Here is an 18450-nt window from a genome sequence, read left to right on the forward strand (position 1 = left end):
TATTCCTTCTTTTTTGTCTCCTGGGAGTTTTCTATAACCTTCAAAGCTGTTCTCTGACACTGGCCTTTGGGTATAGCCTGTGGTGTCCTTGGCATCAGCAAAGGCCTTGACACAGAGCAGACTTCAGCGAGCAGCTTGGATAAATCCCCAGAGGCTTGGAGCTACGGGAAGAGTGGGTTAGCCCAGGTTTCATGAGGATGTTTGGTCCTACTTTAGTTTCTGTTCCAAACAGTGGGAACAAACGTGCTCCTTAAAACCCTTGAGATCACATGGGTTGTGTTGACTGGCATTTATGTCAAAGCCAAAGCCTTAAGCTAATTTGGGACTGACGGGATTCTGCTAATCCCTTCTATAAATATGGGATCTGCTCCTTGACCTTCCAGGTCAGGATCTTGGGTGGGACACCTGTAGCCTTCATTTGCCTCTGAATTTTCTGGAATAAAGTTGCTTTTATCTCTCATTTCAAGGTCCTGGGAGAGAGAACCAATAACAAAGGCCATGTCTGGACGCAATTTGGGTTGGGGGAGGGGTGTCTTGAGGCTTGTCCAGTCCTTTTCTCTTTGTTCAGACTAGGCAGGGGAGCCATAGCTGCCCACTCAGGGCTGTTTTGTATAATTGCCCCCAGAAATCTAACTTCTAGACAGACAATTGGCTTGCGAAGCATTCCAAACTCATTAAATAGATAGATGATCAGAATCTGAAATGACTATTGTTCACTAAGGAAATCTTTCAAGAGGGACCATACTACCAAGAGAGCTGAATGCCTGCCCCTGAGCCTCTAGTGAGGAGTGGAAGGAATCAAGGCCCCTGTGATTGTGTATAAGACCAGAACCCACATCAGGCTCCACCACGGCTGGCAACTGTCACTCATGTTCTTCAATTCCTGCAGCTCCTGCCTTTAACTGTCTGTTGAAATTGAAGTTGGTGCCGGGCACATTGTCCAGCCCCGCCACCACCCACAATGCAAACATATGCTGACTGAACAACAAAGAGGAGCCCCAGAGTACCTCCATAATGACCGGATGGGGCACGCTTGCTGCTGCCACCCACAGAGTACCAGCAGCCTGTTTAGACTTTTCCATGAGAAATGAACTTCCATTTTGTTCAAGCTGCTGTTGTTTGTTACCAACCTGGGTTCTTGGACTCTTTAATCGATAGAAATTAGTAACAGGCCAGATGAGAAATTCAGGCAAGGCTTTATTGGGACACACAAGGGAGTGAAAACAAGTAACAGGTGCTCTTTCTGGCTCCCCGAGGTCGGGGGGAGGGGAGCAAGCTGGTCCCTTAAGTGGGGTGAGGGTAGGGGGGGATCGGTGGGCCGGGCTGGAGGGGTGGCTTAGGTGGTATGCCCACGCCCAGTCATAACGGAAAAGCATATGAAAAAGAATGTATATGTATATATGTACTTTGCTGTACAGCAGTAATTAACACAACATTGTAATTCAACTATACTTCAATAAAAATAAATTTTAAAAATAAATTAAAAGAAACAAAGAAGCGGCAGTTGGCTTTTGGCCTTCTTGTATCTTGTTCATAATTTGCTGCGACTGCCCATATGCATGCAGTTATTTTTAGTCCCTCATAGTTTCTTTGTACTCTTGCTCCAGGAGGAGAGGAGGAGATGTTTGTCCAGGTGCAAGCACTGCGGTAAAGGGTCCCAGGTCCCAGGTTCCAGCCTGCCTCTGTTTTGCCTCTGTGGGTAAGCCCCAAATTCTAGTATTGTATATTTGAAAGTTGCTAATAGAGTAGATCTTAAAAGTCCTCATCACAAGAAAAAAAAATAGTAACTATATAGGTGATGAATGTTCTCTAAATTTATTGTGGTAATCCCCATTTTATTGCACAAGATGTATATGTATAGAAAATCATTACGTTGTACACCTTAAACTTATACAATGTCATATGTCAATTATATCTCAATAAAACTGGAGGGGGAAAAAGCTCTGGCAAGGCTAGAAAGAAGCAGAAGAATTCAGTACAAAGTGCTGGCAGTTCAGCAGGTGTCCTGGGAGCCAGAAGGGAAGGCCTCAAGTGGCTTTCTCTCCACATCACTTGGCGTGGAGCGCTTCCCTGCTCCTCTAAGCCCGTCTGCTCCACGGTCTTCCCACAATTCAGCTTCCTCTGCTCCCCCAAATCTTTACCTTGGAAATATATTTAACTGGCCCTATCTGACCTTCAACCTTATGTGATCTTGCAGGTCCACAACCAAAACCAACTAGCTTACAGACTCTTGGTTCAAATTCTCAGTAGAGAGAAATTGTCTCTGGCCAGCCAGTGAATTCATTGCTTTTGAGATAAGTACTGGTTCAGTCACTTCTGGGGTGGTAGGAAAGCCTGCTCACTGGGGGTCATCTGGGGGAGCAGTTTCTCTGGGAACTAAATGACACGTCTCCCTGAGGAGAGAGAAGGGATAGGGGCAACTCTAGTGAAGACAGCTTCACACAGATCTCACTGGCTCCTTGGCTTCTTTCTTTTCCGTGGTAGCCCAAATCTCTTCCTGTGTGAACATCTCCTTTGAAAGTGATGCTATGGTCAGGTGGGCTGGGTGGGGTGAGCCGGAGAGGATAGATGACCAGGATAGGGAAGTGCTGGCAATACGGGGCTGGGGTAAATGAAGCCTAATGCTCAAGATCAAAGCTAGAGAAATAAGATCCACTGCCAAGTCCAAAGGTCAGGGGCAGTGTGGAAAATCAGACACAGAGCCAAAGTCAGGAGCCAGCAGATCTGGAAAAACGGAAACTGGCCAGGAACAAGACCAGACCCGGCATCATGGCTGCTGAGAATGAGTGGGCAGCAAAGCCTAGTTTCACTGGCTCTCGACCTAGGCTCACACACAAAAGAGTCACAATGAAGACAAGGCCTACTGGGTTTAAGTCATATTACCAAGGGAGAAGAGGAGAAATGAGGGTTTCTTAACCCAGGTCCAAAACCCCCTCATGTGGTACACAAGAATGTGTGCATCTGTGCATTTTCTGAGGTTGTTAAAGGGAACAGCGCCCCCAAAAGGGTTATTTTTAGGTTTGAATCTGATCATCCAGCAAGGACGATCACTGCGGGCTCTCCCAATCTCGGCAAATGCCCCGAGCAGCTGCGGGTCTCCGCCATGCTCCAAAGGGATAGAATTCCTCTTGCCACGCGTGCCCCAAGGGCTCACAGCAGTGCTGCTGCCATCTGATTCCTCGGGGGAGCGCCTAGCCCCGGGCCTGAAAGAGGATGAGCTTAGTTAACAGTGGAGGATGGGGGGGTTCCCTGGTGGCGCAGTGGTTGAGAATCTGCTTGCCAATGCAGGGTACACGGATTCAAGCCCTAGTCTGGGAAGCTCCCGTATGCCGCGGAGCAACTAGGCCCATGAGCCACAACTACTGAGCCTGCGCGTCTGAAGCCTTTGCCCCGCAACAAGAGAGGCCGCGATAGTGAAAGGCCTGCGCACCGCGATTTAGAGTGGCCCCCGCTTGCCGCAACTAGAGAAAGCCTTCGCACGAAACGAAGACCCAACACAGCCAAAAATAAATAAATAAAAAATCCTTCCCTCTACTTAAAAAAAAAACAAAAAAACAAAACAGTGGAGGATGGACAGACGGGCAGAGGGACATTAAAACAGGGGGAGTGTGATTTGTGCCCCTCTGAGGAACTGCAGGCGCAGCTCAAATGAGGACACCGACTGGCCGAAAGATTGACATGAGGTTTGCCCGCTTCTTCAAAATCCGTCGGGTTCATCTTACTGGGAAAACAAACGTATCCGTGCCGCTCTATTTCGGGGTACGGATGGAGTTCCCGGAAGGGGTACAGCGTCCGGACAGGCACTATATAGCCTTTGTCCAACCTCCCTCAGGGCCTCCGAACCGCGAGCGCCCCCAAGAGCCAGGACTTGGACAAAGCAAGAGGGCTCTCCGCCCCTCTCCCACGTCCATCGCCCCGCCCCTCGCCCCGCCTCTGCGGGGGGACCGCGGCGCGCCGGCGTGACGTAGCGCGCGTGTCGACGTCGGCACGAGCTAAGCCCGGAAGAGGCGCGGACCGGGAAAGGAGCTGAGCTCCGTAGCTCCTACACCTCTGTGTCTATGGCGCTGTGGCGCGCCTCCGCGTACGCCGGCTTCCTGGCGCTAGCGGTGGGCTGCGTCTTCCTGCTGGACCCGCAGCTGCCGGGGTCGGCGCTGCGCTCGCTGTGGAGCTCGCTGCAGCTGGGGCCTGCGCCCGCGCCCCCAGGACCCGGCTCCCCTGAGGGCCGGTTGGCTGCCGCCTGGGACGCGCTCATCGTGCGGCCGGCCCGGCGTTGGCGCCGCGTGGCCGTGGGGTGAGTGCCTGCGGAGCCTGCCTCTCTGGACCAGGAGGTGCGGACGCCCCGGGCCTCCGAGGGCCGCCTTGGCGGAGGTCAGGCGGCTTGGGAGCTGGGAGGTAGAGCCGGCGCGGAAACGGGTTCCCAGAGGCCCCCGGGAGGCCCTTCGGCGCTGGTGTCCACGCTGCCTCCTTGGCGAGAAGCGTCGGACGTCTGGGACGAGCCCCGTTCGTCACTGCTGCAGGGACTCACCAGACTGCTTTTTCCTGTCGGCTGGCCCCTGCGCCCTTTTCGTCTCGGTAGGACCAGCCCCCTTCTCTCATCTCCATAGAACCAGCCTGATAGCCTTTTGCAATACCACTCAGCCTGACTCCTTATAGTTCGAGCCTCCTTCATTCCAAGCCCTCCTTCTCTGGCGGCTGCTCTTTGGCAGTCAGCGATGGTTGGTCTTAGCACTTTGGCGGCACCCTCTTGCTTCTGAACTACTTGAAGGAGGGGTCGCTGCCATTAGCTACCGAGTTTATTTCTTCACGCCTTGTTTCCGCTTCCTTAATGCCGTAGTCTGGAGACCGCCATTCTGCTGAAACTTCTCTCTCAAAGCTCACCGGAACCGTGTTGATTTTCACATTAACTGCTTCTTTTAGCCTCCTCTGTCGACTGTTTGCAGCCTTCCACGCGTTAAGCACACCCTTCTCCTTGAAACTCTTTTCTTCCCCTGATTTCAGTGACATTGCATATTTAGGGTTCTCCCAAATCACAGTGCCTCCTTTCTTTGTATTCCCCTCCCGCGTGTAATTATTCCCTTTACACGAATTTTAGTTCTTGTCTCAGTTCGACTTTAATATCTTGTCCTCACCACAAAAACAGGCCTTCTACTGCTCTACTAGTTCCTGTGAGTATTGGGACCAGAAAGGTTAAGGTAAAGCAGAGTTATCCTGAAGATTCAATTAAATAATCCATGTTGTTTAGCATGGTGTCTGCTTTAACGGGCAGACACCTAACGTTAGCTACTATTTTTTTATATCAGCATATTGTTTCTTCAGATGTATCCTCTTTTACTTCTTCTTTCAAGTTCAAGCCCTTTCACCTGCATCCTTATCAGCTCCTTAATTGTCCTCCCTGGTTTTGTGAGCATTCATTCAACAAATATTTGTCAACTACATAGTATGTGTCAGGTCTGTGCTAGGTTCTGAGGATGCAGGGATGAATGAGGCAAGGTCCCAGCCTCGTTTGTTGGAAACAAATATATTCGTTATTGTGTTATTCTGCTCGGGCTACCATAACAGGATACCACGGACTGGGTAGCTTAAACAACAGACATTTATTTTCTCACAGTGCTAGAGGCTGATAGCCCAAGAGCGAGTCCTCTCTTAAGGACTTGCAGGTGGCTGCCTTCTCGCTGTGTACTCATTAGACCTTTCCTCCATTCATGAGCACTTCTGGTGTCTCTCCTTCTTTTTAAACAGACACTAGTCCTATTGGATAATAGCCTCGTTTAACCTCAGTTACCTCCTTAAATAGCTCCTACCTCCAAATACAGTCTGATCTGTGGTTAGGGCTTCAATATAAATAGGGGGCGGGGGGTGGTGAGGTGACCCTACCTCCAAATACAGTCTGATCTGTGGTTAGGGCTTCAATATGAATAGGGGGCGGGGGGTGGTGAGGTGACACAAGGCTGTTTGTAATGATTAAGAAAAGTGCTTTGCTGAACTCGTGGTGGAAACAAGGTAGCCTTGTGTCCCAAAGAAGAATTACTGATTCTTCCCAGGATGAGATTTCAGGGAAAGCTCCATCTGAGAAAGTGACAATCCACTTACTATTGCTACATCACAAATCACCCCAAAACTTAGTAGCTTAAAACAATGGTCATTTTATTCTCATTATGCTGAGGTTTGATTGGGTTCAGCTAGGCAATTCTCATTTGGGGTTTTGTGAGGTTTCAGGCAGATGATGGCTGGGACTGGGATCATCTCAAGGGTTGATTGTTGTTGTCGGCTACAACCTCAACTGGTTTCACCTGAACACCTACAGGTGGTTTCTCTATTTAGCTTTTTCACAGCAGGGTGACTGGGTTAGGGGAGGGAATTCCCCAAGAGGACCAGGCAGAAGCATTAATGCCTTTTTGTGACCTACTCTTAGAAGCACATAGTGTTGCTTCTGTCATAGGCTCAGGTCCAAACGGTTTTAAGGGGAGGGGACATAGAACACACCTGGATGGGGGGAATGTGAGTGTCACATTGTAAAAAGAACATGTGGAATGGCACATCTTGTGGCCATCTTGGAAAACATATTCTGCTACAGTGACTTGCAAGGGCCAGGCCCTGGAGAAGAAATGGAATTTCTCCCCAAGAAGATGGGGGAATAAGCCCACCTAGGCAGAGAGGACCAAATGTGAAAAGGTATTTGGCTTGTTTGTGAATAGCAAGTTGTCCCTGTATTTAGGGCAAGGACCTTATGGTAGAGGTATGTCAAGCAATGATGCTGAAATGAGCCTTTTGTATCAGGGTAGGTGATGGGAAAGCCATAAAGGTTTATAAGCAGGTAAATGATGCTAAGTTCTTTGCAGAGACTAACCAGTGGAATGTGAAATTTGAGCTGTGGTTGTAACCTATTTGACTGCTTCACGCTATTTTTGTGGGTAACAGACATCCATTGTTACCAACATTTCTCCTTACCCAGATTTTCAGCCTAAAGATGGGAATGTACAAGGAGTAGGTGGGTGCAGTACTGGTACCAGAATCTCATTTGGCAGGTGCATGTGTGTTGTAGTTTGATCTTTCAGGAGAATACACACACACACACACACACACACACACACACACACATACATTCACTTTCACATACTCAGTCAGAACACACAATTTGATATGACTTGTAAAAAGGTAAGTCTTGAGACTCTGACGCTAGTTAAGAGTCCATAGAGCTTTTTCTTGTTTGGCAATGGTTTTCAACAGGTGAGATTTGAGAAAAGGTTGGGTGTTGTACAGTAAATAGAGGCATCAAAAATGACAGGATCTTAATACTGGGGATCTTACAACAACCTTATGCAGGCAGATACAGAGATTGTCATCCAGCTTTCACAGGGAGTAAACTGGGGCTTGGAAATACTGATTTGTCCAAGATCACACAACTGTCGAATGCCCGAGGTGCAGCCTAAACCCATTCCTGGCTCCACTTTCGTGCCACGTTGTTGCCACGAAGAGATCAAGAAAAAGGAACAAGTTTGTGGTGGAAGGTAAGCATTTTGATTTCAGAGGAGGGGAAATGTTCATTCCTGTGGAATTTTAGAGGAAGCTGGGCCCTCAGCAGCTGACAGCCAGAGGCTGTAGTTGAGGAGCAGGGTTGTAGACCTTGGAGACTCCAGCATTTAGGCTGAGGCCAGAGACTGGACAGCATCACCCAGGAAGAGAAAGAAGGGAAGGTAAATGACAAGGGTGGGATTCGGGGAGGCACTGCCATCTATGTAAGGGGCAGGTCGGAAGGGAACAGGGAAATAAAGGATAGGAGAGGTTTCAAGAAGATGGTCAATGGCGAGCCCACTGCCACATCTTTCTAAAGCATGTTCTCCCTCCCCTGCTTCAGAATCGGGCCCTGGTCCAAAGGTTCATTGGGTGAATGATGAACCCCTCATCCTAGAATTCATTCTCCCTTACCTGGCTTCACCCTGACCTTTGAAGCCTGTCTAGCTCTTCTCCCCTGTTGAAACTCTCCTCTAACTGGATCAGTATTCCTATTGTGTCCAGAAACAAGGTTAATCCCTTTGTCTACATCTTTGCTTGTGTATGCTCCCTGTGGGTTTCAGTATCAGATAAATCTGGGTTTGAGTTCAGGCTTCTCCAGTCATGGCCTTTGGAATGTTAGTTGACCCCCAGCCTCACTTTTCTCAGCTGCAAGCAGTGATGACTACTTCCCTATCTTAGAATGTTTTGCAGATTGGTGTGGTCTGTCTGAAAATGCCTGTCTTCTTTCTCTGTCCAGAGCACCATCCAGGGTGTGGCCCAAGGACCACTATTCCTGCCTCTTGAATTTCTCTTCTCTACGGTTCTGTATCTTACAGCGATTATGATTAGCTCTCATAATATCTCAGGTAGAGTGTGAAAGCTAGAAAGAACCTTAGGAAACCATTTACAGACAGTAAAACAGAGGAGAGGTGATAAAGACCACCATCCTTGTTTTTAAGGAATTTACGATCCAGAAGAAACTGTCCCTCATTCCCACCCCACCCCCAAGTCTCTAATAATATGCCTGGCAGCCCTGGCTCCCAGCATCCTCTCTGCTAGCACAGCCGCTTGTTCAGGCATTCAGCATCTGTTGCCTCACTTTATCTTCCAGTTGTTTCATCTGTGTCTGTGTTTTCTCAAAACTCACATTGTAATCTTTTATACATTTCTTATTGAGGTGTGAAATTCTGCCTAAGTGTCAAATGAGCATAATTTTGTCTTCTGGTTTTTTACCTCCCCGCCGCCCTTTAATTTTCCCCGATAAGAAAGCACCTTAGGTGCTTGTTTACATTTTAGTACGCCGTTGAAGTGCAGAGAAAGATTCTTGTTCTGGTTGAAGTATTATAAAATATAACTAGAAAGCACACCTAAAAGTACTTTGTTTACTCTCTGGCACATAGTAGTGTTCAATGATTTTTTTGTTTTAAAAAGCTACCAAGTAAATTTTTTCCTAAGATTTTTTCCTTTAGTATTCATGACATGATTAGGTGGGGGATAGAAAATGTTCCTATGATAGTTACATTGTTTTAACTCAAAATTTGTTCAGTTGGGTTTTGTCTTGTGCTGCAAAATGTGCTGAACATTGTTCCGTTCAGTTTTATTTTTCTGTAAGTGCAGCTTCCTCCATTCTCATCTTTAAAGAATCAAACTCTATTTAAAGTCTCAGCACAACTGGATATGGAGGTGGTGTTTACTGAAGTCGGTTTTGAAGTCGTTATTTCCAAATATGGGTATATCCCTCAGTATCTGAACTTTTGCTGTCCAGACTCAGGACCCAAATCCATTTGGATACATTGTCTAGGTGGGGCTGCTTGGTGGGAATGGGTGTCTCACGCTATCCAAACTCTCACTGTCTGAACATTGGTAGCCTACTGGAGTCTGAGAGCCAGGGATGCCTGTATTCCTGTTAAGATTCTACCCTTCAGACATCTAACGTTGCATCCAGTAGAAATAAAGGACACTTCCTGTGAGGTAGGATTGAGACCAGTTTACAAGGTGTGTTGGTTCATTATTATGTAAGGCTGTGAAAGGATTATGTTTTAAATGTATCATTAAGAACCTTCCACATGCATGTCAATGTGTTCTATGTGCTGAAAAGTATACTCACTTTTAGATTATGCTTTTCCAGTTGACGAGAGTAATTGTATGTGTGTTTGACTTTAAAGGAATAAGAACATTTGAGTATTTAAATGCTGTGCGGTAGGCAAAAACCTTTTCAAAACCTTGGGATTCATAGGGGGAGAATTAATAAAAGAATCTTTATGATGAGTATGCAGTCAGTTTTGCGTCATGAGGAGGGATGTGTTTCTTCCTTGCCCTTGTAAACCTTCCTTGAGTGATGTAAATAATATCTAGCCCACATGAGAACCTTTTAAAAATTGTTATTAAGTTCTAAAAGTAATGTATGCTTGTAAAAATTAGAAATATATCTGATGAAAAAAAATATATCTCCTCTCCCTTACCACCATCTCATTCCTCATCTTAGAGTTGGCCACCATTAATGATCTGATCAAGAGATTTTTAAAGGAGACTGGAAGGGAAACACTGTAGTTATATATTATACACTAAAATCCAATCCATTGGACCTTCTTTATTGATGAGTTTACCTTCTGGTTTCAGAGCTACTCGGAATTAACCTGGAAGCACAGCCTTGTCACCAGAAGCTGTTTCGGTTGGTCTTCCAGCCCCACTGGCAGGGATGGCAGAGGCAGGAATAAGGGTGCCTATGGTGGGGCAGGAAGACCTCATTTAGCTACCCAAAGTGTTTGGAACTTCTTGTTTAAGGGATGACTTTTAGCAAAGAAACACTGAAAATGTAAGCCAGAACTCTTCCATGCACACATAGGAGGGGCCATGCCAGACAGCCTTATATGTACTTTATAATTTCTGTAGCACCAACCAAGTGATGTCGCACTGGCTTCTTACCAGCCTTTAAAGTTCATGGATGGGTCCGGTGAACACCTGTGAAGTGATGAGTTGTTACAGGCTGAAGGTGCACTTAAGTCTTTAAGGCACCACTCAGCTCTAAGAATTTCAACTGGGAGTATTTAGACATTTAGGTATTTAGTGTATTTTACCACCATCCTAATATATCTTTCAGGGGAAGATGGATTTTCACCAAAACTTTTATTTTGCTTACTCTGCAGCAAGCAGTGTTTGTAAGCATTTGTTAACTTAATCTTCACAACAGCTCTGAGTTAAATACTCATATTACACCATTTTATAGATGAGGAAACTGAGACAAAGAGAAATTAAAGTGACTTGCCCACGTCACACAGCCAGGGTGAATCCAGACAGTTTGGTTCTGCCACCATTTTCTCAGAAATGCTGAATTTGTGTTATCCTGATACTTTGTTCTGGAATGCTGAGCATCTGTCTACTCTCTTTGTACCTAGTGTAAAAGTTTGCCAAACTCTTGCCAAGAGTCCTGTGTTCTGATCCTAAGACATACATCCAGATAAAGTAATCCTCTTTCTGCCATATGCTATTTACTTTCCAATTCAGGTTTCAAATCCACTTCATCTGTTTTTTTTTTTGTTTGAATACAGGCCTCTGAAACATTTCCCTGTTGTTAAATGCAAAGTAGTAGTTGCCCCAGTGCTTCTGTTTCTTTCACACTGTCTCTTTCTTCCTTCCTTCCTTCCAGAGTCAATGCATGTGTGGATGTAGTGCTGTCAGGGGTGAAGCTCTTGCAGGCACTTGGCCTGAATCCTGGGAATGGGAAAGATCACACTGAGCTGCGTTCGAGGAATGATCTAAAAGAAGCCTTCATTCACTTCATGGGGAAGGGAGCAGCTGCTGAACGCTTCTTCAGTGATAAGGAAACTTTCCATAACATCGCCCAGATTGCATCAGAGTTCCCAGGAGCCCAGGTCCGTTTGCCAGTGGTGGTGGGGAAAGACACCTTGTTCGTATGGTTTCTAAAAGCAACCAAGCAGCTTTTTTCTCCATTTTGCCCTAAGAGGGTAATTGTTAGGAATCCAGTTCTACAGTGTATTTCTCTTTTTTGAAAACTGTATCTGACCTTCCTTTAACTCAGCTGTTTCTAGTCAGTGCAATTCAGCCAACGTTTATGAAGCATATTTCCTAAAATTTTGGTTCTGGGTTATCCATTAAGTTGCTCTTTTTTCGTGTTATTCAAGTTTAAGGTAGGAAAGATATCTACGCCAAACTTGTTAGGGTATTGCTTGGCTGATAACTTGCAGTAATCTTAATATGGCTGAGTCCTTCCTAAGCAAAACAAGGCCAAACCCACAGAGAAAGAGTTCTAGCCTTTACCTGGGAACAAGGGAGCTGGGTCCTTACCTCTGCTCTGCTGGTCCAGAGCAAGTTTTCTTATCCTCAGCACTATTGACGTTTGGGGCTAGAGAATTTTTCCTTGTGGGGGTTGTCCTGCACATTGTAAGATGTTTAGCAGCATCTCTGGCCTCCATCCAGTAGATGACAGTTTCACTCCTCTTCTTCCCCGGTTGTGACAGTTAAAAATGTCTCCTGACATGGTCATATGTTTCCAGGGTCAGGGAGAGGAGGGATGCAGAATCACCCTGGTTGAGGAGCGCTGGTCTAGTTCGGTGGCTCTTCGGCCTGAGTGCGCATCACAGTCACTTGGAGGGATATTGGAACACAGGTTCCTGGGCCGCACTTCAGAGTTGATTCAGTGCCTGTGGGGTGGACCCAAGAATTTACCCTTCCAGCTAGTTTCCTAGTTATGTTGATGCTGTTGTTCTGAACACCTTGTTCTGAGAACCATTGTTCTACAGGGTAGAGCCTCTCAGAGATAGAACTTAGAGCTCCCCAAGCCCACCTGGTGATCATAAACAAAGCCCTGGGGCCGGCATGGTCCAGACACTTCCTCAAGGCTCACACACCTGCTGCTACACCTGCCCTCACACCTCTTACCGGCCAGTTTTGGTTGTTTGTTTAAGCATCTCTCCACCCCACCACATCTAACCCCCAAATTTTCTTACCTAAAATCTTCCTTTGGCCCATCACCCCACTCTGGGTGTGCTGCTCACAGGGGGAGCTCTTAATGCCATTTTTGATTGGTACCTTTCATAGACCATTCTTTGTGACCACTTATTTTTATAACTATTAAGATTTTAAAGTTTTTTTTCCCTTTGAAGCCGCCCATGTGAACATTAGAAATGGGCATGAGCAGTACCCAGCTGAGTTTCTAAAGGAAACAGCAAAGCTATTAAAACTTCAGTTACAATCATTTTGACAGCTGAGTTTGGCAGTGAGAGTCTGATCTTTTTTTTTTTTCCTTTCTGTCTGCGCAGCGCAGCTTGGAGGATCTCAGTGTTCCCCAACCAAATCCTAACCACTGGACCACCAGGGAACTCCTGAGATTCTTATCTTTTATGAAAGAATCGTGACAGTTCTAAAAAGATGGCAAGTCAACTGCTTAAAAGTCTTTAAGATTGTAGTATTTAAACCACCAGTTTGCTTTCTATTCTAGTTTCTTCGGCCTTTTGTTTCATAATGCAAACATTTTTTTCTACAAAAATTTTATCTAGCTTTTACATCATCTAAATTATTTCTTAACATCGTAAAACCTAAAATGTGTTATTTATCTTGCACTAGTGTGACACTTCATTTGGTGCCTTGTCAAACTCCCTTAAACTATAAGGCAGATTGACTGATAAACAGCAGTTAATGATAACTATTATATGAAAACTCTAAAATCCACTTCATGGAATCTTAATGTCTCACCCAAGATTTTTAGTAAATTCTTCTAGCCACCATAGTAAATAAAAAATAAGGTTAACATGTTAAAAGGCCAAATTTCAGCCTGTATATCACAGTTTTAAATTTATCTATAGTAAGCCATTACTGTCCCACCCGAAACCAGTGATCAGTCAACACAAACCTTGGTTGGGCTGAAAGTGAGGTCTAGCATCCAGAGATGAGTTACTTATTCTGTGCCTCTGCATGGGACTGGGAACTAGGAAGGTGAGGTGGTAGCGTTCCTCCCAGGCAAGGCTGTTGATGAGGTTTCTCAACTAGAGCATCCGCCGTATTTCCTACTTGTCAGGTTTCCAAAACACATGAATCCGTCCTTAGCACAATGGAATACTAGCCTTGAATTATTTTCTCTTCTGCTCTAGGTCCTCAGCTGAGAGATGTGGTGTTTAGGAGAAAACATTGTCCTCTATTGGAGTCTGTTACCTTTAGAATTTACTCCCAGGAAAGCTCTTATGTTTCCTGATGCATCAGTGTGTTCTTCCTTTCTCAAAATCTAGCAACAGACATTTACTGAGCACTTATTGTAAGAAGACAGTCCTTGCCCTGAAAGAGCTAGACATGTCCCCAGATGACATTAGCCCAAGTGGACAAGGGCTGTAATGGAGGTTTGTTCTGAGTATAGGGGTGGCGAGTAGCAAGGGATCTGTAATCCTGTCTGGAAGGGGGGTTGTGGAGGTGGAGGTGGCCATGGGAAAAGGGAGACAGAAGGCATTGCAGAAGAGGTGATGCTGCAGCTGATACTTCAAAAGTGATCAGGGTCTTACCAATGAATGAGAATGGGGAGGCATCCTAGTCAAAGAAAGCAGCATGTGCCAAAGGCACAGAGACAGGGAGGAAGGCAGACTTGGAGAGCTGCAGGCATGGTACGGAAGGGAGGGCAGGAGATGGAAGTAGAGAGGAAAGCAGAGGACAGATAAAGAAAGGCCTGTGTGCCTCACTTAAGAGTTGGATTTTAAAACTGATTCGGAAAGATACATGCACCCCAATGTTTATAGCAGCATTATTTACAGTGGCCAAGATAAGGAAGCAACCTTAGTGTCCATCAGTAGATGAACAGATGAAGATGTAGTGTGTGTGTGAGTGTGAGAGAGAGAGACGGAATATTACTCAGCCATAAAAAAGAATGCAATTTTGCCATTTGCAGAAACATGAATGGACTTGGAGGGTATTATGCTAAATGAAATAAAGTCAGAGAAAGACAAATACTGTATGATATCACTTATATGTGGAATCAAAAAATACAGCAAACTAGTGACTATAACAAAAAAGAAACAGACTCAGATAAAGACAACAAACTAGTGGTTACCAGTGGGGAGAGGAGAATGGGGAAGGGGCAGTAAAGGGGTAAGGGATTAATAGGTACAAACTATTAGGTATAAAATAAGCTGCAAGGATATATTGTACAGCATGGGGAATATAGAAAATATTTTATAGTAACTGTAAATGGGGTATAACTTCCAAAAATTGTGAACCACTCTGTACACTTGTAATTTAAGTAATATTATATATCAACTATGCTTTGATAAAAAAAATTGAGTTGGATTTTAGTTCGCTGTAGTATTTATTGATTGATTTTCAGGAGGAGACTGTCATAGTCATATACTCATTTTAGAAGGGTTACAGTGCTGAAGATAAGGTCTGTCCATGCTTGTCATATTTCCTTTCGTTTCCTTATCTGTTCTGGTTCCCTGGAAGCTCAAGGCCAAATTTGATGTACAGTTAAGGCAATTATACTAATTTCCAGTGTAGCAATATGTTTTTTCCACCTTTCCTTATAACTCATTGTCTATTAACCTATGGGGTTAATGTTTTTATTAACCTCATCTGTATGTACTTATGAAGTCACCGCAAATTTTTTTGGGAAAAAAATGGACTGTAAATTCAATAAACGAAAACATTATTAAGCTTGAGTAACATAGTTAATGCTAAAATACTGTCTAATAACCTTGAACTGTCTTATAGCACTATGTAGGAGGAAATGCAGCTTTAATTGGACAGAAATTTGCAGCCAACTCAGATTTAAAGGTAAGTCAAATTCCCAGATTAAAACCTGTGTCCTTCACTAGTGTTTAAGTAATTTTAGGAGTAAGAATGAGTATCTTTCTGTTCCTTGATTCAACTTGTGCCAGACCCTGAGGCTCTTGTTAGGAATATAGTAGTGGAAGGAGAGGAGTGGTAGCTAATGCTTTCTGAGTGCTTACTGTGTGCCTGATGTTGTTGCTAGTGTTTGATGTGGATTACCTCATTTAATCCCTGCAACAACCTGTAAGGCTAGTTGGTACTCGTGCTGGTACTGCTGTTGTCTTGCTTTCCACATGAAGCTTGAGGCATAGGGAAGTTCATAGCTAATAAGAAATAGAACAAGGACTTCCCTGGTGGCACAGTGGTTAAGAATTTGCCTGCCAGTGCCGGGGACCTGGGTTCAATTCCTGGTCCGGGAAGATCCCACATGCCACGGAACAGCTAAGCCCGTGCGCCACAACTACTGAGCCCATGCAGCACAACGAGTGAAGCCCACACTCCTAGAGCCTGTGCTCTACAACAAGAGAAGCCACCACGGTGAGAAGCCCGCGCACCGCAAAGAAGAGTAGCCCCCGCTCACCACAACTAGAGAAAGCCCGTGCACAGCAACAAAGACCCAATGCAGCCAAAAATAAATTAATTATTTTTTAAAAAAAGAGAGAGGCCTTCCCTGGCGGCGCAGTGGTTGAGAGTCCGCCTGCCGATGCAGGGGACATGGGTTCGTACAGTTTTAACCTAGGACCCCAGAGTCCATGTTCTTGAGTACCTTATCATGTAATGGTTAAGAGCACGTGGGCTCTGGAGTCAGTGCCTGAGGCTGGGAATTGTACAGTGATGAGAGAAGACTTAATTGACTGTTCTGTGAGCCTGGATCCAGAGTGTTGAAAAATGAACGCCACTAGATAGGGACATGTCTTCAAGTCTTAAGCCATTTGGTTTAAGTAGAATTAAAAATTACTGCTATGTTCAAAATAACATCTGAGTAAGAAGCTCTTTTGCTACAAGTGGAATAGGTCTGAGGGGGAAAGACAGCAAGGAGGTTATTGCTGCTGTCTTGCTATAAAATGATTGAGGTTTGGATATGGTAGCCAGAAGAGGAGAAGCCTATCTAAAGCCTACTAAAATGGAATCACTTGGTGCTAGACCATGCATGGGGACAAAGAAGATAGGTTTAACAAAGATGATTCTAGAGTAAGTGAGCTTGAGAAGTGCAGAATAAATGTGGCTACTGACGACAGAGAAAGGAAACCATAAACAGTTCTCAGGGGCACAGAATCAGAAGCCCAGAGATGGACCCAAAAATTCAGATAAATGTTCAACAGTCTGAGGGGAAAAACTTCATATGGAGCCACACTGTACACCGAGGGATGGATGTGCTTAGATGTGGAGAGCATATTAAAGTGTGAACATTCACATTTTAATAAGAATTAAAGTTTTCATAAAATATTAGGGTGTGGGAAATTTTTTTTAAATAGTCATTATCTTTATAGATAGTAATTAACTCCCAAACAGAGAATATTAGAAATTACAGGGCTGACCTTCAGAAGTATTACCAGCTAATGGATGGAAGAGAAGGAAAGATCAGTCATAAGCTAATTAGAGAGAACCCAGGCCCTTCCCACCAGAATCCTGGGCATTTGAATGGGTCCATAAAAGGCCACTCTCTTGACCCTGAGAAGTAATTCTGGCCCTGGAAGTCCTGGGTTACATTGACCTTTCAATATTGCCCTCGTCTGGGACCAGTATTTGCTGTTGGTCTCTGGAGAAGCTGGGCCTGAGACCAGTCCGACTGGAAAGCATTCTGAGTTTTAAAAAAAGAAAAAAAAAATGTCTGGCCTTGGTAGAAGATTGAGGAAAGAAAAGGGATATCTGTTACTCAGTCCTCACAACAGTCTGATGAAGTTAAGGTATTATCACCGTTTTAAAGACAGGAGGTCCAGAGAGGTTGAGTAATGTAAGAGATTAAGTATTGTGCATAGGGTCACCTAGCTAGTAAATGATGGAGCCAGGATTCCAACACTAGGCTCTGCCATGACCTCACCACCTTATACTGCTCTCTCAGAGAGATTCAATTTAACTTGATGAAATGCTTCTCGACATGGACCAAGTGATCATCTGAGAACAACCGCAGATTGAGGATTAGGTATTTTCCAAAGGCAATAATAATCACTAACACTTGCATAGTTCTTACTGTATGCCAGGCACTGTCTTAAGTGCTTTATATTATATTAACTCATTTGATCCTCACAGTGCCCCATAAGGGAAGTCTATTATTATCCCCATTTTGTAGATAGAAAAAATGAGGCATGGAGAAGTTAAAACTGTTCAAGGTCACATACCTAGGAAGGAGTAGAGCTGGGATTTGAACCCAAGTACTCTAGCTCCAGCGTCCATGCTCTTTACAACCAAGCTATGTTGTCTCAGAAATAGACCCTGGTGAATATAGTAAAGGTAAATTCAGTGGAATGGTGAAATAGAAGCCAGATTGCGGAAGAGAGCAGTGTCTTTATGGAATATATTTTGGAATTTAGCCAAGAATTAGAAGTAGATGTTGGATCTTGTCAAATGCTGCTGTGGTTTTAGTTTTTTAACTTTGGTATATGGTTATTACATTGATTTTCAAATGTTAAACCAACCATGTATCCCCAGAATAAACCTCACTTGCTTCTGATGTATTACCCTTTTTATATATCGTTGGATTCAATTTACTAAAATTTTGTTTAAAATTTTTATATCAATTTCCCTGGGGGATATTGGTCTGTATTTTTCTTGTATATCTGTCTGGTTTTAGTATCAGAGTAATACTGACCTTATAGAATGAATCGGGAAGTATTTCAACTTTTTTAAAAAAGTGTTTGTGTAGAATTGGTATCACATCCTCCTTACATGTTTGTAGAGTTCACCAGCAAAGCCCTCTAGGCCTGAAGTTTTTGATACGGGAAGGTTTTTAACAATTTCGATTTAATAGATAAAGAGAAATTCCGATTTTTTATTTCTTGAGTGAGCTTTGGTAGTTTAACCTTTCAAGAAATTTGTCCATTTCATCTAAGTTGTTGAATTTATTGGCATAAAGTTAGTCATAATGTTCCCTTATTCCTTTAAGGTCTGTAGAATCTACTGATGTTCTCTCTCTCTTTCCTGATACTGGTAATTTATGTCTTTTTCTTTTTTTCTTTTCCTTGATACGTT

The 18450-nt window shown here is 44.4% G+C and overlaps 1 protein-coding gene across 3 annotated transcripts in view; it reads left to right on the forward strand.

Moving 5' to 3' along the window:
• The first annotated feature begins 3998 nt into the window (after nt 1-3998).
• The window catches only part of ADPGK (ADP dependent glucokinase), a 28182-nt gene continuing 13730 nt past the window's right edge, over nt 3999-18450 (forward strand). For all 3 annotated transcript variants that reach the window (XM_024761730.1, XM_024761728.1, XM_024761729.1), the window contains exons 1-3: nt 3999-4291; nt 11141-11366; nt 15202-15264. In XM_024761730.1, coding sequence (XP_024617498.1) covers nt 4059-4291; nt 11141-11366; nt 15202-15264 — 522 coding nt within the window. In that variant the 5' untranslated portion in view covers nt 3999-4058. The remainder of the gene's footprint in view (nt 4292-11140; nt 11367-15201; nt 15265-18450) is intronic.

Source organism: Neophocaena asiaeorientalis, unplaced genomic scaffold, assembly GCF_003031525.2.
Source record: "Neophocaena asiaeorientalis asiaeorientalis breed wild unplaced genomic scaffold, Neophocaena_asiaeorientalis_V1.1 scaffold54, whole genome shotgun sequence".
Classification (NCBI taxonomy): Eukaryota; Metazoa; Chordata; class Mammalia; order Artiodactyla; family Phocoenidae; genus Neophocaena; species Neophocaena asiaeorientalis.